The sequence below is a fragment of the Acipenser ruthenus genome, chromosome 5 (genome assembly GCF_902713425.1).
Source record: "Acipenser ruthenus chromosome 5, fAciRut3.2 maternal haplotype, whole genome shotgun sequence".
Taxonomy (NCBI): domain Eukaryota; kingdom Metazoa; phylum Chordata; class Actinopteri; order Acipenseriformes; family Acipenseridae; genus Acipenser; species Acipenser ruthenus.
Window position 1 is genome coordinate 32,248,328 of NC_081193.1, and position 21,044 is coordinate 32,269,371.

The 21,044-nt window shown below is 39.6% G+C and overlaps 2 protein-coding genes across 3 annotated transcripts in view; one reads left to right on the forward strand and one right to left on the reverse strand.

Moving 5' to 3' along the window:
- Positions 1-168: 168 nt before the first annotated feature.
- LOC117402517 (protein-L-isoaspartate(D-aspartate) O-methyltransferase) lies at positions 169-9,984 on the forward strand. Of its 2 annotated transcripts, none has more exons than XM_034003738.3 (8): positions 169-322; positions 2,438-2,542; positions 5,349-5,380; positions 6,115-6,219; positions 6,696-6,816; positions 7,323-7,408; positions 7,694-7,863; positions 8,615-9,978. In XM_034003738.3, exons 1-8 carry the CDS (start codon positions 268-270, stop codon positions 8,625-8,627), a joined length of 687 nt encoding a protein of 228 aa, XP_033859629.1. In that variant the 5' UTR covers positions 169-267; the 3' UTR covers positions 8,628-9,978. The 2 variants fall into 2 exon arrangements, with proteins under 2 accessions (XP_033859629.1, XP_033859630.1); XM_034003739.3 differs by having other exon boundaries at positions 253-322; positions 7,694-7,869; positions 8,615-9,984.
- A 6,900-nt stretch (positions 9,985-16,884) lies between these two features.
- Positions 16,885-21,044, reverse strand: part of LOC117402893 (low-density lipoprotein receptor-related protein 11-like) — an 11,592-nt gene continuing 7,432 nt past the window's right edge. The window contains exons 6-9 of the mRNA XM_034004496.3: positions 20,613-20,783; positions 18,651-18,707; positions 18,194-18,295; positions 16,885-17,337 (exon numbers count right to left, since the gene is read on the reverse strand). Of these exons, the coding sequence (XP_033860387.3) occupies positions 17,183-17,337; positions 18,194-18,295; positions 18,651-18,707; positions 20,613-20,783 (485 nt within the window). The 3' untranslated portion in view covers positions 16,885-17,182. The remainder of the gene's footprint in view (positions 17,338-18,193; positions 18,296-18,650; positions 18,708-20,612; positions 20,784-21,044) is intronic.

The following is a 21,044-nucleotide window of genomic DNA, read 5'->3' on the forward strand; positions in this document are numbered from 1 at the left end:
ACTAGGCACTTTTTATTAATTTTACAACAAACTACCTAGTGTTTTAAGAAGATTACATTATTGGAAACTGCAAGCAGTGATTGTCAACGGGGTGTGTGGCTTTGTAATCTACACTCCCCCCTCCGCGGTGCAGCGCAGTACAAGTGGGTTTGTGTCAATCGAGTGACGTAGGCCCTACGGCACGGAAGGTTAGTGTTGTGGGCAAGACGGTTTGCGCAGGCGCGGCGCTGACAGCCGCTCTCTGCCTAATCTGCAGTCTGTTTAACGATGGCCTGGAAATCAGGAGGAGCTAGCCATGCTGAGCTCGTCAACAACCTCCGCAGTAAGTTTACCACAGAGGGGGGAATCCGAACGAAACAAGGGAGTAACACAGCTTTAACATATATCTGGGAGGCAAATGCACTCAGAATATGTAGGTTTAGTGCCATGTTTTTATTGCTCACCACCTTACAACTTAGAAGAAATAAAGCTCACGTTTCGTACTCGGACTGAGAGGGCGTGTCTGCTCTCAAAACAGCACTAACTAGTGTTTATTTTCTTGCATTAATTTCAAAGTATTGTCTGCTGTATGACTGCTCTATCTGTGCCGTATGCCAGGATTATGACGCAATAAAATAAACATTGTGTCGTACTATAATGTAGCGGTATTTTGAAAACGGCGTGATGGGTCTGTGTTGGAAACGCCCGCAGGTTGTCAGAGGTAACTGTTGAAGAAGACATCATTTTTTTTCCGAGGAACAGAGTTTGCAAAAGTAATCGGCCCCAGTCTGGCAGTGGCAGCTCAGCTCATATAGAGCCATGTCAGACAGTAGGGGCAACTGTGTCTAGTGACTGATTCACGCTATTTGATCTGGTTGTTGTCCCTTTTCCATAGATTTACGAACTTTTTTTGCAGTTGGAATAATGACATCGTTTTGTGTTAAACATGTGCTGCAGACATGTATTTGTTCAATTTGTAATTGTTTATTTCCAAACATATACTAATATTGATATTTAGGAGCTGGTTTAATTACATTTTTAATTGTACACTCTTTATTCTAAGTACTATAGTAGGTGCACACTGGATTTGCTGTATTAACTAGAAACAATAACTAAAAAGGGTACTGAAACTAAAGTAAGAATATTAGTTTTAGAAGCTTAGCTACATCTTTAAATGATGAGACGATTATGTATTTTGTTATGACAGAAATGTTTTTTAACACTGCAATACAATGTCAATACAAAAGCGACTCTTGCAAACAGCAGAAACAGCAGTTTAATTTTCTGACGCATACAGTAAGCAGAACAGCGTTCCAAAACACAAGCCCAACATTTGTCATGTGACCAGCAGATCTTGCAGTGCACACAGATACTCACTCAGCACCGTGACTCTTCAAACAATGCCACCCGCACTAAGTTAGCCATTTTAATTGATTTGATTAAATTAATAAACTACTGGAAAATGTTTGTTTCTGTTAGCTGCAAACCAATACAAGCTGTCTGGGAACAGACAAAATGATGAGTTTTGTTGGAAAGCATTTGCTGCATCACATTAACTACCCCTTGAACCTCTGCACTTTTAAGTCTTCAGTGTTTTGGCTGGAAGACTTAAAAGTGCATCAGAGATCAGCATGTTCTCTATATAAAGTAAGAAGCATGTAATGCATCCTTGATTCTCCATGCCAGCTTTGGCTGCTAATCCTTTGTGCTTTTTAGAATTTTTGTACACCTCTGACACTGTGTCATATTCACCCAGACTTCATAGAGTTATATTAGTTGTGATGTCTTTGCAAGATTTTTATCAATTGTGGACCGGGTCCTGTTATCGCAGGATAACAGGATTTGGAATATACAGCTCAATGGAGCAGATTACTCTGCTAGCAAACAATATGACCTGTGGGGTAAGAATCTCTGAGGTTGTAGTAGAGGTGCCTGTATGTATGTCACACTTTAATTATTAAGCCAATTTTAGCTTCTCATTTCCAGTCGTGATTACTCACACCTGTTTTTTTTCCCTTTTTATGAACTGTGGTATTGTTTGGCATGTTGAAAAATACGGGGGTCTGATCAGCATTTCCGATCTGTCCAAGCTGGTACTGTTTGTTAGAACTGAGCCTAATAATGGAACGGTGAATTTGTAAAAGCTTGTCTTCGAATTACTCCGGAATATAATGACGCTTCTTTGAAAATGTCTGCCTTTCGAGATCGGACGGGGACGCTTTTGTTTGTCTTTTCTCAGGCAGTCAGTCACGTTGCTGTTTGTGTACTTGGGCAGTCACGTCTTTTGTTAGTGATTTTAATACATGCATCACTATACTCGAATTTAAGACGCAGGTCATTTTTGATAAGAAATGTGTTTAAAAAGTGCGTCTTAAATTCGAAGGGATATGGTATGCTTTATTGCCACTGTACAGTAATATAGTCATGAATTTTCTTTTTGTCTTTTTTTTTTTTTCAGGAAATGGGATTATTAAATCGGATAAGGTTTATGAAGTCATGCTGGCCACAGACCGTGCATACTTTGCGAAATGTAACCCATACATGGATTCCCCTCAGTCAATAGGTAAGTAAGAATATGCATGTACAGTGCCGTGAAAAAGTATTTGCCCCCTGTCTGATTTTCTGCATTTTTGCATATCTTTGACACTGCATGTTATCAGATGTTCAACCAAAACCTAATATTAGATAAAAGGGACCCTGAGTGAACAAATAACACAAAATGTGCTACATATTTCATTTATTTATTAAAGAAAGTTATGCAACATCCAATGCCCCCGTGTGAAAAAGTAATCGCCCCCTTAGACTCAATAACTGGTTACATCACCTTTAGCAGCAATAACTGCAACCAAACGCTTCCTGTTGATTAGCCTCTCACAGCGCTGTGGAGGAATTTTGGCCCACTCCTCCATGCAGAACTGCTTCAACTCAGTGACATTTGTGGGTTTTCGAGCATGAACTGCTCATTTCAGGTCCTGCCACAACATCTCAATGGGGTTTAGGTCTGGACTTTGATTAGCCCATTCCAAAATTTTAAATTTCTTGTTCTTCAACCATTCTGATGTAGACTTGCTTGTGTGTTTCGGATCCTTGTCTTGCTGCATGACCCAGCTGCGCTTCAGCTTCAGCTAATGGACGGATGGCCTGACATTCTCCTGTAGAATTCTCTGATACAGAGCAGAATTCATGGTTCCTTCAATGATGGCAAGGCATCCAGGTCCTGATGCAGCAAAGCATCCCCAAACCATGACACTACCAGCACCATGCTTGACCGTTGGTATGAGGTTCTTACTGTGGAATGCAGTGTTTGGTTTTCGCCAGACATAACGGTACCCATGTCAGCCAGAAAGTTCCACTTTTGACTCATCTGTCCATAGAACATTGTTCCAGAACTCTTGAGGATCATCCAGGTTCTTTTTGGCAAACTTGAGACGAGCATTCATGTTCTTATTAGTGAGCAATGGTTTCCGCCTTGCTACGCTGCCATGAATCCCATTTTTGCTCAGTGTCTTTCTGATGGTGGAGTCATAAACACTGACCTTAGCCGAGGCGAGAGAGGCCTGCAGATCCCTGGATGTTGTTCTAGGGTTCTTTGTGACTTCCTGGACGATTTTACGCCTTGCTCTTGGAGAGATTTTGGCAGGACGGCCACTCCTGGGAAGATTCACTACTGTCCCAAACTTTCTCCATTTGGACAATATGGCTCTGACTGTGGTTCGGTGGAGCCCCAGAGCCTTAGAAATGACTTTATAACCCTTTCCAGACTGATAGGCATCAACAGTTTTTTCCAGAGGTCTTCAAGAATTTCTTTTGTTCGTGGCATGCTGTGCCTCTAGAATCTGTGTGCTGACAACTTCACTCTGATGGTAAGGGCAAAAGTTAGTCAGATTTATATTGGGCAGGGCTGGCCCAAACCAGGCCTGGTTTTTAACCAAAGTACTCAAACAGCTGACCCTAATTATCCCTTTAATTGGGTTGAGTTAACTGGGGGGGGGGGCAATAACTTTATCACACTTGAAGATTGCATGTTTGATTACTTTGCGCACCAAACAAATGAAAGAAGCACCATACTTTGGTGTCATTTTTTCTCTCAGACTCCCTCTATATACTACTATAACCCACAAAATAATTTGACCAAATATAATGTGAAAAATGTGCAAAAATGCAGAAAATCTGACGGGGCATATACATTTTTCATGGCACTGTATGTAATCTTCCCTGCCTGAACCTAGTTGTGTAACTGTTTGACATTAAAGCAAGCAGAAACCAAGTTTAATCTGTGGCTGGCCTGAGATCAAAAACCTTGGCACCTTTATAGACTTCTATTATTTGTTTATTTATCATTAACTTCTAATGTATGGTCTGTGTCTAACCTTTTTTTTTTAACATAATTATTATCCTCACCACTGTAGCTAAGAACTGTTAAAATGGAACAATTATATATTGTTAAGTGCATCTGCTAAGAAATATATATTTAATTTTTTTAAGGTTTCCTCATTTTCTATCTTTCTAGCTGTAAAACTGGCTATCTAGGGTACTGAAATTGCAAAGAATTTATATGGTTATTACCACAGTACCAGTTGATTGCAGGATGCTATACCATCAAGGAAAATAGAAAGCAAAAATATATATATATATCACCATAACTACAAAAGTTTAGTCTTTTTTTTAATTTTATTTTTTTAATATAAATTTAGTCCTTGCCAATTATTTTTATTATTTTCTCCCAATTTGGAATGGCCAATTATTTTATTATGCTCAGCTCACTGCTACCACCCCTGCGCTGACTCGGGAGGGCGAAGATGAACACACACTGTCCTCCGAAGCGTGTGCTGTCAGCCGACCGCTTTTTTTCACACTGCGGACTCCCCACGCAGCCACCCAAGAGCTACAGCGTCGTAAGGGAAAACGCAGCTCTCGGGCAGCTTACAGGCAAGCCTGCAGGTGCCCGGCCAGACTACAGGGGTCGCTGGTGCGCGGTGAGCCGATGACGCCCTGGCCGACCTAACCCTTCCCCCACCCCAGGCGACGCTCGGCCAATTGAGGGCCTCATCCTGGGAGCTCCCGTTCTCGGTCGGCAAAGGAATAACCTGGACTTGAACTCGCGACGTCCAGACTATAGAGCGCATCCGGCACTCTACGCAAGTGCTTTTACTGGATGCGCCACTCGGGAGCCCCACAAAACTTTAGTCTTGATCAGTGCTGTGGAAATAGTCATACTGATTTGAGGTGCCACAATATTCGGTTACAGACTCATCCTTAATTTAAAAAAATAAAATAAAAAATGGTTAGAATTGATTGAAAGAATGTCTTACAGTGTATTTGGTATATTTGTGCTCCATGCAAAATCAGTTGTCTGTTTTGTTTTACAGGTTACCAGGCAACTATCAGTGCTCCACATATGGTACGTTTAAATGCAGACACTAAACAGAGGCAAAATGTAGTATGGCTTTTGTTAATGCATTTTAGTGTATTCACCACAGTCTCTTAGTTGAAAATACCCCATTTATCAGGTATCATTCGACTGTCCATGGTCAGAACTCTTAAAGGGTCTGTGAAAACAGCCATACATGGGCTATGTTTAAAACTATTTAAAGAGGTAATGACGTGTTATAGTTAGTAGAAATGTATGTGTTTTTAAAGAGTAAGTAGATTAAAATGTAATTAATTTCTTTGTAACATTTCACTTGCTATTTTATGGTGTTTTGCAGTCATTCTGAGTGGAGCCAGATCCACTCAGAATTTTTGTAAAATAGCAAATCAAATGTAAAAAAAATAAATAAAAAATCCACTTTCTGCAGTGGATTTTATTGTAATCAAAAGTATAGAAGTGGCTTGTTCCAGCAAAAACAGGATTTAATATATATTGCATCTCTAACTAGTACATGTAAGGAGGTTTAAGGTCAGATTTACTAAGGTTTTGCTACATTAAGGAATAATGTGCACTGTAGCATAAGCTTGGTTATCTTGAACACCAAAGGTGGAATTATCAGGTTTTTAATACAGCGGATTTTAACGTGGCAGAAATAAGTTAAATATGTTTTTCAGTACATTGTCTACACCACTTCTTCTACTTGTAGACGATTTGAAGAGATGAACAGTAGATCATTTACAGGGCTGTTTCTGTGTATTCTCTAGCATGCATATGCTTTGGAGCTTCTTCACGATCAGTTATATGAAGGGGCTAAGGCACTGGATGTTGGATCTGGAAGTGGAATCCTCTCCGTTTGCTTTGCACGGATGGTAAGACGATATTAACACATTTCCACCCAACTGCCTTTTAGTAATAGGATGTAAAATCATACAACACCCGTAGCCCATATGTATTCTCTCCATACGCAGTAGTGCATTCTCATAGGTTGCAAAGTGTGTTTGGGCTGTATTACACAGTCCATTATTAACCGGTGGAGTATCTCTCTTGACACTCCCACAATACAGATCCTTTAAACATTTAAATTCAAATGCAGTTAAATGAACACGTTGTTTCTTACAAAGGCATGTCAGATGATTGAGACCTACACAGATCTGAGTCAGGAGTAACAACAGCCTGTCACTGCAATAGTCACTCATCTTGCAACAGTTTGTGTGGATAGATTTAGTGGAATTTCTGGAAGTATTGCACACTGGAGTGTAGGAGTAAATGTTTCGCAATGCAAGTGCTGCATAGAAAAGAAAGCAGCAATTTAGAGTCATACAGTACAGTGTGTTCTGGTTTACAGGTTGGCCCTGAAGGAAAAGTCATAGGAATTGATCATATCAAAGAACTGGTTGATGATTCAATAAATAATGTTAAGAAAGATGACCCCAGTTTGATAACATCAGGAAGGGTAACACTGATTGGTAAGTGTTTTTTTTAAACAATTTGTCTAGTAGAACATTCATGTATAATATTGTCAATGCAAGTAGCCTTTATTGATGAGGGATTTTTGTCAACAACTGGGTTATTACTGATATGATTGGATAGACTTTAGGTCAAAATAGGTTGGTCCGAGGCAACAACATCAATAATGGTGTTGAAATATAGAGATATGGTATATCTTTAATACATTTTGTTGTTCTAGTTGGCTGGCTTGAATGCTATTCTCCATTGAGAATTACTCTGGGTATACAATATAACTAAGATGCTGCTAAGCAGGAAATGCAGCACAGGGAACTGTATTTAGTATGTCGAGAATAAACTTCCTTATGTAAGAATACATTTCACCAAAACATTAAATATGAATTTAATTGAATTGGAGAAGTTGTCGTCTCCTTTATAGGCAATTGATCCACAGTTTAACTAGTGGTGGAATTGGTGGCATTTCAAACTGTGTTTAGTTTGACAGATTGATGTTTGTTTTTTTCAGTGGGTGATGGCCGAATGGGAAACACAGAGGAAGCTCCCTATGATGCGATTCATGTCGGTGCTGCAGCACCAACCGTGCCGCAAGCAGTACGTTTTGTTTCTTTGATGGTATAGATATTAACGGTGCATCAATTTTCACTACTGTATTGATGATATTGCAAACTATGATTAATAGTCATATAATCCCTTTTCTAATAGATATTTTCATATTTTATTATGATACTTTTTGTATTCTTTTTTCTGTAATTGTATGATTTCAGAAATGTTTCTAAATTATTATTATTATTATTATTATTATTATTATTATTATTATAAAGCAGGCTAGCTGTTACCAGGAGGTGCTGTATTTCAAAACTGCTCTCTCTGCCTCAGCTCCTAGACCAGTTGAAGCCTGGTGGCAGGTTGATCCTCCCGGTGGGCCCAGCAGGTGGAAACCAGATGCTAGAACAGTACGATAAGCTGGAAGATGGCAGCACCAAAATGAAGCCTCTCATGGGGGTGATCTATGTGCCTTTGACAGACAAAGACAAGCAGTGGTCCAGGTGGAAGTAACTTAATATACAATTTTTCTTCTTTTGCAGAGAGAAATGGTGTGGATTGGAGCAGATAATGGATTACAAGAGCTGCATTTGCTGCTTGTTATCGTTTTTTGCCACTCCATACCATGGCAATGGGCTGCACTTTTGAGTTTAACATTTTGTTGTTGTGGGGGGGGGGGGGTGGTTAGGAGGTACCCCACAAATGTAGTCATTTAAAAAAAAAATAAAGGCTCAGGAAACTAAACTAAACTGTGCATCATATGCTTGTTAGGGAGAAAATAATGTTTTGATATTTACTAAAATTATTCATTCTTGAAAAATGTGGACTTCTGAGTGGTTTTAAACATTATAACATTACAAATCAATCAATCAATCTTTATTACTTATATAGCGCCTTCTGTGACAAATCGCTCACTGAAAAAAACAAACATCAATCTGTCAAACTAAATTTCATCTCGGGTTTCTGTGACAGTTTATAACTTGCTTGACCTTCAGTCTCGTAATTTATGATGTCACAGAAACCCTGGATGAAATTATTTTCCTGTAACTCACTGAAGCCCATTATTCTATATAGAGGTCTGCATTGTTGAATAAGTTAAATGTTCTTGCAATTGATTTTCTTGAATGCTCTATGAAGGCAACTTTATTGATGCTGTGCTTTTAATGCTTGTTTCTGCATGGCAACAGTGACTTTGATATTACAGAGTAATCTGTGAGGCTCACTCTGACATACCTTTAATCTTTCTTCTTGCAGGGATGAACTGTGAAGCACCATCAGCATGTCCTTGTCTTGCTTTATAGGATTAAGTCGGAGTGGATTTCTTCAGATCTAAACAACTAAAAATGACAGCATTGCAACTTGTTTTGGACTTTTTTTTTTTTTTTTGCAACCTGAATTTTGTTTTTTCAGGTGCAGGCTTTTTTTTTGAGTTGTGGCTAAAATAATAATAATAATAATAATTATGTCTCATTTATCGATTTCCATTTAAGTTGATTTGGACAAGCACATATTTCATAACTGCTGTTTTGGTGCAGTGAATGTGTAAAGCCTTTATTATATATTGCTAATGTATGACACTACATGCATAATAAGATTTCTGTATGCAGTCATCTCTATTGCTCTGCTCAACGCTAGTAAGAAACTTTTACTGCATTTCTTTCAAGCTTTTGTCACGGAGAGCAACACGCAACATAAAACAGCTGATATTTTACTCTTTCTGTAACTGATGTTTTGCTGTTTGGTTAAAATGCAGTACCAGACAGTAAGAATGTTGCTATAGTTGACTGTAATAATATCTCCTGTACAGATTGGACATAATTTTATTTATACAGTGCATTATGGGTAAGTCACAGTTTTCTTTTTTTTTTTGCTGTATTAAATTGGCTGCCAACTATGATGTACATTACTACAGTGTAACATGCTGTGTTTCAGTTACTGGCAGTTTAATGCTGTGCTGCTTTGCCAAATAAATTTGAAAGCAAAGCAAATGGTGTATGGCTATTGCTTTTTATTATAGTTTTCAAGAAATTTGAATGCTTAAGCAGCCTCTGTGGAAGTAGAAGACTTTCTTAATGTTACTTTCCGGTATAAAGTGTATGTATATATATTTTTTTTATCGGTTCATCTTTCGAAAATAGAATTTGCAGCAGAATTGTGTTTATGATAATCCACCATTCTTATTGCGAGGAGGTGATAATAATTCTCTTCGGTATGTACAGACAGGCCTTTGTCATGCCTAAAGCAACCATAAGGCATGAGAAAAAACTTATCCCTTATGAGATGTGTGAAGTAACTGCCAGAGTAGCAAGTATTTCTCATTTTGTATTAGAACTGAAGTGTAAGAATGTAAAACATTTATCATTTTTTATTTGGGCAGGTTTCTAGAATAACGACAGAATACAGTTTTTTTTCTATAAATGCAGCAGGAAATCCCAGAACACGGATACCTCATTATCTTTAAAGTCTGTACCATCATCTTTTTCTTGGCTTAAACAGGAAGTTGTGTAAAAGGGTGGTTATTGCAAGTACAAATTAATCAACAGTAGCACAGTCTACCATGTTTTGTCACATGAACTACCAACTGTATCTGAAAGCTCACTTGAATTCAGGTTATATATAGATTATATATATATATATATATATATATATATATATATATATACTACCGGTCAAAAGTTTTAGAACACCCCCATTTTTCCAGTTTTTATTGAAATTTAAGCAGTTCAAGTCCAGTGAATAACCTGAAATGGTACAAAGGTAAGCGGTAAACTGCCAGAGGTTAAAAAAAAAGTTTAGGTTACCAAAAACTGAAAAAGTTTATACAAAAAGAGTTATACAAAAAGGCCTTTTTCAGGGAACAAGTAATGGGTTAACAACTTACAGCTGTTCTGCAGCAATGGAAGTAAATTAAGCCTTAAAAGTTGATGCTAACAATTCCTACAGGTGTCCCAACTTTTGTTGATTACTTACAAACCCTCTGTCTGTATAAAAGCAGTGTTGGAACAGACTGTGTTACTATACCCTCTTAAGCATTATTTGGACAGTATTGTACTGCAGGAAGTAGTATACTGCTCTCATAATGGCGAGAAAAAGGCAATTAACAAAGGAAGACAGACAGACCATTATAACCCTTAAAAGTGTAGGTCTTTCCTTTAGAGAAATTGCAAAGAAAGCCAAGGTGTCAGTGAGTACAGTTTCCTACACCATCAAAAGGCACTTGGAAACTGAAGTAAACTCTGACAGGAAGAGGTCTAGCAGACCCAAAGCCACAACATAATCAGAAGACAAGTTTCTGACAGTCAACAGCTTGCGTGATAGGCGGCTCACAGGACAACAGCTTCAAGCACAGTTTAACACTGGTCGAAGTAAGCAAGTCTCAGTTTCAACTGTGAAGAGAAGACTTCGAGCTGCAGGTTTGACAAGTCGAGTGGCAGTAAGAAAGCCATTGCTAAGATGGCAAAATAAGAAAAAGAGGCTTGCCTGGGCCATGAAGCACCGCCATTGGACTACTGAAGACTGGAAGGTCTTATGGACCGATGAATCAAAATTTGAAATCTTCGGTTCATCACGCAGGGTTTTTGTACGCCGTCGAGTAGGCGAAAGGATGGTTCCTCGGTGTGTGACAACAACTGTCAAACATGGAGGAGGAAGCGTGATGGTCTGGGGCTCTTTTGCTGGATCCAGAGTCGGCGACTTGCACAGAGTGAGTGGCACCCTGAACCAAAACTGCTACCACAGCATTTTGCAGCGCTATGCAATACCCTCTGGTATACGCCTAGTTGGTCAGGGGTTCATCCTACAGCAAGATAATGACCCAAAACATACCTCCAGGCTATGTCAGAACTACCTTAGAAGAAAAGAACAAGACGGTAGGCTTCAAATCATGAAATGGCCAGCACAGTCTCCAGACTTAAACCCCATCGAGCTGGTTTGGGATGAACTGGACAGAAGGGTGAAAGCAAAGCAACCTACAAGTGCAACACATTTGTGGGAACTTCTGCAACAGTGTTGGGAAGAACTTTCCGAACAATATTTGATTTCCATTGTAGAAAGAATGCCACGAGTGTGTTCGGCTGTTATATCTGCAAAAGGTGGCTACTTTGATGAGTCAAAAATTTAGATTAAATTTTGTTAAACAAAACGATTCCATGATTTCTTTTTTTATCTCCAATTGTTTATTTGTTCTATGCTTTAATTTCAGAGTACATTGAGACATTAAACTGTGTAAATTTCAATAAAAACTGGAAAAATGGTGTGTGTATATATATATATATATATATATATATATATATATATATATATATATATATATATGAGCATACAGATCAGAGGTGGCCAATCATCATTTCAATCACAATTCTGAAAATAACATTATTTGACAAAGTGGGGGGGGTGAAACTTCGATGCAATTATTTATGCAGTGCTCTAGTTTCTGGGTCCCAGGTGCTAAATATCCAATCCTAGTGGCTCTGGATGTGAGCGAGTGCTCGGTTTATTTTGTGTTTTGTCTGTTTTGGCCAACGCGCTGTTTTCTTTTGCAAACTGTTCTGTATTTTGTTCAATCTTTTATATATTAATAAATCTTGAGCATCAGCGCTTTCATTACCCCAGTCTTTTGTTGATCTCCATTAATTTCCTGGCCTGACGTCACCAACAGCCATCCTAGTCACACACCCGCCCAAGGCCTCTAAGAAATTAAAGAGAAAAATACCCCTAGAGTCTGCGAGAGTGGGGGCGGAAGATGACTCAAGGTTTGACAACATGGTTAACGACTTAGGAAAGGAAACGGATATGAGAACGGAGAGTACTTTGCAAAGGATTAGCACAAGATCTGCAGTTAGCAAAGACATGGAGCTCCAGATTTGTGGCTGTGGCTGGAGCAAAGTGACAATGGTTAGGGGTTTGAAGATTCATCAAGGGAGAATGAAATGCTTGAGGGAGAAGGGACAAGGGCCATGCATTGATCAGTACTTTTTATGAAGTCAGTCAAGTCAGTTGAATGAAATCCAGCGACAGGAAGCAAACCAGTTCTCAGGATATCAGCACCCCTTTCATAGATGAGAGGAGGACTTGCATAAACACAACTAGTGATGAACCTAATGATCCTTGTGAACCTGGTTACATGAACCAGCGTAAGAAAAAAACTCAACGGGTTAGGTGGAACACTCGAAAAGAAGCTGGATAAATTTGGGGATACCATCTACGCATATGGAAGCAAGAGGTTTGTTGTTGAAAAAAGAACAAAGAAAGTACAAGCTATTCCTGTAAAGTCTAGATGGTAGCAGGAGATTGAGCGCTTAGAGAAAGGAGGCAGCTGAGGAAGCAATGGAGGCAAGCAGAACAAATCTGTTACAAAGGGACGTAAAAGATAAGCTTACAACATTGCACAGAGCTGAGTGCCTACAGAAACGCTGCAAAAAGAAGGAGTGTGCGAGAGCTAACTTTTATGAAGACCCATTCAAATTTGCAAAGAAGTTATTCACCAGGGAGAAAAATGGCACACTAAAAGTAACTAAGTCTGAGCTGGAGAGATATCTTGAGGAAACACACACAGATTCAAAAAGGCAGGAGCCTATGTCGATTCCTTTAGACATCCCACCTATCAATCCACCAGAATACCAAATGGAGGACTGCACACTTAAGTGGAAAGAAGGAGAGCAAGCTGTGAAAAAGGCAAGGGCGTCATCATTTCCTGTGCTTAATGGAGTTCCGTACAGAGTTTACAAGAGTGCCCCTGTTGTTCTACGAATCCTGTGGAAATTGATGAAAGTAGCATAACCCAAGAGCATGGTGCCGAGCAGGTGGAGTCTTTATACCCAAAGAAAAAGATTCTATGAGTATCGGTCAGTTTCGCGCTATTTCCCTGTTAAATGTGGAAGGCAAGATTTTCTTCAGCATTGTTGCTCAGATTGTCAGCTTACCTATTGAATAACTTCTTCATTGACTCTTCAGTACAGAAAGCTGGTATTCCAGGTTTCCCAGGATGCTTCATCAGTGTGATCTGACAGCAAATTTAAACAGTGAAAAAGGAGAGGAAGGAGCTCCATGTGACATTCCTGGAATTAGCTAATGCATACGGTCCAGTATCACAAGCTTCTTTGGGCAGCATTTTCTTTTTTCAGTGTCCCGAGGACAATAACAAACTTAGTGAAAGCCTACTTCGGAGATTTGCAATTTTGTTTTTCAACTTCAGAATTTACCACTACATGGCAATGTCTAGAAATTGGAATAATGGCAGGATGCACCATTTCTTCACTCGCTTTTACCATGGCAATGGAAATAATTATTAGGGCGTCAAAATAGGTAGTGGGAGAATGCCTGACTTCTGGAATACGACTGCTACCAATTAGAGCATAGATGGATGACATGACAACAGTAGCCTGCACTAATTGGTTATTGGGCAAACTAATCAATAACATTGAATGGACACAAATTCAATTCAAGCCCACTAAGTCAAGGAGCATCTCTATAATTAAAGGTAAAGTAGTGGATAAGAGGTTCTACATTACGAGTGAGGTAATACCAACAGTGTCAGAGAAGCCTGTGAAAAGTCTTGGGAGATGGTATGATGGGGACCTAAAAGACACAGTTCATGTGGGAGAAGTGAGACAACAAGCAGTGCAAGGGTTGAACAGCATAGACAGCAGCGCTTTACCAGGCAAACTTAAATTCTGGTGCTTTCAGTTTGGTCTACTGCCAAGACTTATTTGGCCACTCACTGTGTATGAGGTTTCCTTGACAAGAGTAGAGAAGCTGGAAGCGTTAATCAGTTCATATGTCAGGAAATGGTTAGGAGTTCCACGCTACCTCAGCAGAGTGGGACTATATGGTAAAGGGATACTGCAGCTGCCAGTCTCAGCTCTAACCGAGGCGTTTAAGTGTGCCAAGGTTCAACTGGAAATTACATTGGTAGAGTCACATGATGAATGTGTGAGGGAGGCAGCACCTGTGTTGAAAACAAAGAAAGTGGGTGACAAAGGAAGCTGTGGAAGATGCAAAGGCTGCCCTTTGGATCAGTGATATCATGGGACAAATACAGCATGGATGAGGAGGCCTTGGTCTCAAGTCAGCTCCTCCAACACGGCACAAAGCAGCCCCAGCTCAAGCAAAAGCAGGAGGAGAGGATGAGGTGCGTAAAGGCAGTTTCCCAGGCCAAGCAGGGAGAGTGTGGAACAATGCAAGATCGGCTGGCGAGATCTATGGACAGTGGAACAGAGCAGGATCAGTTTCCTCATCAGGTCAACATATGATGTTCTCCCATCACCACAGAACCTTAATCTATGGGTAGGAGAGGATCCTACCCTTTGTGTTAATCGACAGCTACATTTAAGGCACATTTTGACAGGCTGTAAGGTAGGTCTTAGCCAAGGACGGTTTACTTGGCGTCATGACCAGGTGCTGCAACGTTTGGCCTTAGCATTGGAAGACAATTGCAGCATGACCAACAGTTTGCCACCAGTTCCAGCAATATATGACACACGAAGAACAAAATTCCTTCGTCCAGGGGAGAAACCACCAAGAAAAGGTATTAAAACCAAAACTCGTCTAGGACAACTGGAAGCTGCTAGAAACTGGAAAATGCTGGCAGATGTTGGACAATGGCTTATTTTCCCACCTGAGACTGCCACCACTAACCTTCTCCCTGATATTGTCTTGTGGTCTGGATCAGCATGCCTTGTTCACCTGGTAGAGATAAAAGTACCATGGGAGGATGCTGTGGATGAAGCATATGAAGGGAAGATACTTTGGTACGCTCAACTAGCTGCTGAAGCGGAACAGCGAGGATGGAGAGTCCAGGTTTACCCAGTGGAGGTGGGTTGTCAAGGATTTGTGGCACACTCCACAACCTGGTTTCTCAAAGACATCGGATTCAGTGGTCAAGAGTTGCGACTTATCTGAAACAGCAGAGAGGAGCAGCATCTGGCTCTGGTTGAGACGAAAAAATTCTGGTTGGGGATCTCAAGCACAGTAGAAAGAAAGCAATGTTGATGGAAAGGAAGGTAAGTAAGCTGGGCTTAGCTGAGTGGGGGACGGAGGGGGGTGATGCTAGGATGCCAGAATCACTGTCAAGCCCTCTTAAGGTGTCGTGGGCTATTCAACGAAACACCAAGGATGGAAGGTGCCCACTTGAAGACCCCAAAGAAGTACCCTATTCAGCTCAGTCCAGACGGTTGTCATGCTGATGCGCTAGGGAGGCCGCACTGTGGTTGATCCCTGGAGCCAGCATTGCAGCTGTTGTGTGTGCTGATGCGCCAGGGAGGCAAATACTGCCACAATATGCAACGGATTTGTATGTACTGTATTACAGTACATGTGTCGTCTCTTTTGGCAAGTGATATTTTCAGAATCATATCGTTCTGAATTAAAATACTTCTGTTGAAAATATAGTACTGTACCAACAAAACCAACTACAGTACATCTAAATGGAAACCTACTTATTTTAAAACCCAGTCATTTCAGCTATGTATTTTTGACATTGTATCTTTTTTGTGTTCCCTGAAAAACGGACAAGGGTTGGAACGGACCGAAATGAAATAATCAGATATGCGTCACACTTGTTTAACTGTGACTGAAATCAACATTTTATGGCTTGGATATGTGAGTGCTGACTGTAATACAGGCCTATTAACAGCAAACTGTGGATGCAAGTCGTCAGCATTTCCGATTTTTGCAATACCCTGATGTTGAGCCCCCTTGCTTTGCAAAGGCCATAAACACAAGCAAAGGCTTTGCATAGAGCACTAGAAAGCTTACTTATGCCATTGTCCACCCACTCAAGTTATAGAGTGAGCCAGTGAGACTAGTTCAACAGCTGCTAAATAACCAGTAATGAGTAAAAACAGTAATTATAATGCTACAAATAATATTACACATGGACTGATTCACCAGGATAGCACAAATGTTTCTAAATAACCACAACATTAACAATACACAACTAACCCATTCTGGAAATCTCAACAGGGGCCATGGCAACAGGTAGGACAGCAGTTGGTTTCTGACCTATTAAAATACAGATATAAGGTGCCTTAATAAACATCTACTTCAATAGTTTATTTAAATTTCATTTTTTCATTATTTAAAGCTGTAGTTTTAAAAAAATGCACCTAAAGGCACTGACATTAGATTAAGGCTGTTTTAAATAAATTTAAATTTTAAGAAAATGTCATTGCAATTGTAAAACTATGTTTAGCGCTCCATTTAACACTAGGGTATTCTTATATATTTTCCTTGGCTTTAGTCTAAACAACATTGACAATGCTGGTTGTTGGCTACAACTAGGTAAACCAATAGGGTTAGATTCTCAAATCATAATAACAGTCCTGGCTGACTAATACAATGCAAAGCGGTCACCGTCATTACGCAGTGGATCTGTAAATGACACGACACAGAGCCCCCGATGCAATGTACAGTAGTGTTTAATCCATATACCTCTGGAATTATTTCCTACACCTCCACTGCACACTGCTCCCTTTCAAACGACTGTAACTTATGCATTCTCTCATGAATCGGTACAAAAGGCGGTACACAAGATGCAGGTGGCTTTGCATGTGAGATTTTATTGTTTATGGAGAAATGTTAAAAATAGTCAAGGGTTTAAACTGATGTTTTTTTGTAGTGCTCCATTTTTATTTTATGAAAAACAAAACTGGGGATACACAATATTGGCTGTGAGAATTTTAATTCTGGGTCCTTCTTCCCATTTTCACTAAGCCTCAAACAGAAGGATATACCCACTCTGCTGTATAGTATATACATATTGATGGCTGAAGCTAAACACAGTTGTTTTGGGTCCTTCCAATTCTGGAACCACCGTGTTTGCAGCTACAAGTACATGCCGTTGATAAGGTAGTCGGACTCCTCCGATGTTATAGGTCGTGCTTTCTTCAGCTTCTGTCTCACAAGGCGTAAGCGGCAGGCGACCATCAGCAGGAGCAGGGCGGTAATGGCCAGGCCCAGAGCAAGAGGCAGTACAGCACCTGGTGAAATGATATTCCGAGAAACAACTCTTAGACACGCCTTCAGGGGAAAACAGAGCGAATAAACAACACCAACTGTGTCCCATCGGACATTCTGCAGTGTCAGTCACCGAACACAGAATAGTAAATAAACACATTTTAGATTCTGTCTTCTTCGGATAAGATTCATTTCTCCACTAGCAAACTGGTTCTAATATACAAAGCACATTAATAGACATTCAATTACCATATGCATCTAAAACCATACATAGAAGGCTAGTGATGTTGTACATTGTATGTTGTACGTATATTTAAGTTAACTCTTCTGTTTAGGTTAATAACTTATTTCAATCTTATGGCTTAGATTTATTTTGGTTTGATCTATAAATATGTCACAACACAGGTTGAGAATGAGGAAGCTAACAAAATAATTCCATAAATATTCCCAGCTATGCACATCCATTCACTATACACTGTAGTTCTTAGTGCAGTTTAGTGGGGAAAAAGCATGTACAGTATTTTCATTATAAAACATGGTAACTGGTACTACACTAGGTTCAGGAAATCTCAGTTTGCAAGATATGCTTACAGATTATCTCGCACTTCCTTGATCACTTCACCTGGAGAGTAACATTGTCCCCACCCCTTCAAGGCCGACTTTTCTGTCGGTAACCAACAAGCTGCTTCCCCCTAATGACAGACATGCTCTCCAGCCAGTAAGATGCTTTGACCTGGAAGCCACTGCAGGAACTAACTTTCTGTAAAGCAAGGCAAGCAAACCGAGAACTTTCTTGAACCCAGTGTAGTCCCAGCCACCATGATTTAAAATGTAAATTCAGCTCACATAGCAATATACAGTATCCAAATCTTGTCTCACCTGACTCTGGGACTGGGTGTCCATCTCCAGCTTGGTCTGCCTTTAACAAAGTGTCAACACTTTCGCCTTTATCCACTGAATCTTCCTCTTGGGGAGCACCAGCTTTAAAAAGAACAGGAAAAGAAGATAAGTAATAACATGCGCTTGTCTAAGAAACAAACAGTCCTGACTGGTTGCCTACTTGGAAAATGTCCGAGGCCCAACGTTTGAGCAAGGTAAAGGGAAATACAACTGTTGTAATGGTATAAAGCATGAACTAGCATTACACTTTTCTCTATTAAATGTAATTTGCCATGTGTCTGCCCAGTTCTGAATGCTGTCTAGATAATTTTGAATGACCTTTGCTGCTGCAACAATGTTTGCCACTGCTCCTATTTTTGTGTTTTTTATTTTTTTTATTTTTTAAACAAGGGGTATGTATTTGTTTTTCATTTTTGACAGATTTGACAGAACTTACCAGGCTCACTGTTTATGCTGGAGGAAAGATCAATGGTATTCTGTGTTGACTCTTTGTCTAAGAATTACAAAAATAGAAGCCAGTATAGTGTATTAGGGTTATTAACAGCGCTTACATAAACATGACCCATGTTTGCGTCACTCATGAATAAACAAGATAGTAATGACATGGAGAAAAAAAAACGTTATTGGCACAAAAAAAACAAAATTATAAGATATAGTGCAAATGAGGGTTAAATATTATAATGAGATGTACGAAAACTGATGGCAATTGCGACACTTACAATTGCATCAATTTGTTAAGAACTTTTGGAAGCATGTTTTAAACAGTTGCAATTGCTGCTGGCATTTCCCAGTCCGCTTTTTCGTGCGTTGCCAGTTGTGCTGAATGCATTTTTGAGGCGAACACCCAAGTACCTAATTTACCCCTATATGTTGTTCCCATTTTAAGGGTCTACAAAGTCAAAGAAGATTCTAAGGCTGCCGCATTTACATTTTTTAGTAAACGTGTTAATTATCCCTGCGATTAACTAAATGACACCATTTAAACAATGGCCGGGGCTTTTCAAGAAAAAAAAAAGCTGGTATATTAAACTAATAAAATAAAAATAAAATACCCAGTACCTTTCAATCGGGCATTAAACATTATTTCACTAAGCAGTATATATAATTCACTTGTCTATTAAGGAGTATGAATAAATTAGATACGTTAGGAAAAGTTATTTGTACACATGTTTTTCTGGGTTTTGTCTTGGAGTAAAAACAGGAAAGCCTCATGGCTAATTAACATAAAAGCATGATGTTAAGTTTCATTTTTATCAAACATTCTGAAAATCTACAGATACAGCAAATCAATGTATGCACCTCCAGGTAAGCCTGTGAGTCTTCATTTGGCAGGAAGTTGAGTCCGGTCAGGTGCATTGTGGACTCTGTTGTTTCTTAACAGGAACTTGCATACCATTGCCGGCACACAAGTATGTAAAAAAAGAATACACCCACAGCCAGTCTTTGTGAGAAAAAGCTACGTTGTTTAATAAGGAACCAGAATGCCATTGAGTCAGTATGCAATTGCAAATACAGAACTATATTGGGGGAAAAGTATACAGACTTGCCAGCTGCTTAATGTTAGTTTATAGTTTATGGATTTTCTAAACGTTCATTGGTAGTAAACTAAACAAAAGCATTTACATGTGTTTAAAGGTGGCAGCCTAACAAAAGAGTATCTCCATATACCATTTGAAAGTACTGCCCCTTAAGTACACAATGATGGATATATATGTAGGGGATGTAGTTTGTTTTCTCTGGTTTATAATCCTACCAGCAGCCAAACCCTCACTATGTAAATAGCAAAATAAACCATCATAAGATGTTTTGCTGACTCTTAGCTACTACTTAACAGAAATATTTAACAGGGGAATTTCCCTGCCAACCAACCAAGCAGTGTGGAGTAGTGGTTAGGGCTCTGGACTCTTGACCAGAGGGTTGTGGGTTCAATCCCCAGTGGGGGACACTGCTGTTATACCCTTGAGCAAGGTACATTACCTAGATTGCTCCAGTAAAAACCCAACTGTATAAATGGGTAATTGTATGTAAAAATAATGTGATATCTGTATAATGTGATATCTGTATAATGTGAAATAATGTATAATGTGATATCTTGTAACAATTGTAAGTCGTCCTGGATAAGGGCGTCTGCTAAGAAATAAATAATAATAAATAATAACCAAGCCCCTATTATCCAACCTCTGTCAAAGTCTGCTGTCGTGCCCGTTGTGACTGAAACTGACTTTCAATGTAGATGCAACATATGCAGAACAAATGTGAGAGATGCCATCAGCATAACACAGTAATGAGACTTTTGAGGGACAGCCTATACAGCATGTGTTAGCATTTTTGTTTGGCCAACCCTTGTAACTTATATGACCCACAAGGAAATACACAGAAAACAAAAATACTTCTCAACCTTGTTTCTTCATACACCCATTGATGCAGTCTGTTTCCTGCAGGAAGTTGTTTCCATTGCCTTTGCAGCCACCATAGATGAAGTGCTTGCATGATCCTGTGGAAGCATCAAAGAACCAGCGAGGAAAGATACCTTTGCAAGGGCCAGCAGCAGGGGGCGCCAGACAGTCCTCTAAAAACAGAAACACGGTTTCAAAACTGGATCTAAATGCCTGTTTCAACATGGGATTTTATTTAATAAATTAGAGGATCAGATAACTTTTCTCACATGTCCGTAAACAACGTGGCACACTGTTATATTCTGCCCCAAGGCACTTGTGAAATTCCTATGACCACAGCTATGTGTCACTGTATAGGTTTCATCTTTGATGTCTGTGTGCAGCACTATGAGTGACACATTTGTATTAAACCTGCTTGCACTGTGCCAGTGACT

Excerpts from the sequence above, each read along its gene's own strand:
- LOC117402517 (XM_034003739.3), top strand. The coding sequence starts at position 268 with ATGGCCTGGAAATCAGGAGGAGCTAGCCATGCTGAGCTCGTCAACAAC. Across the intron at positions 2,543-5,348 it reads GGATTCCCCTCAGTCAATAG|GTTACCAGGCAACTATCAGT; the intron begins GTAAGTAAGAAT and ends TTTGTTTTACAG. Across the intron at positions 6,220-6,695 it reads CCGTTTGCTTTGCACGGATG|GTTGGCCCTGAAGGAAAAGT; the intron begins GTAAGACGATAT and ends TCTGGTTTACAG.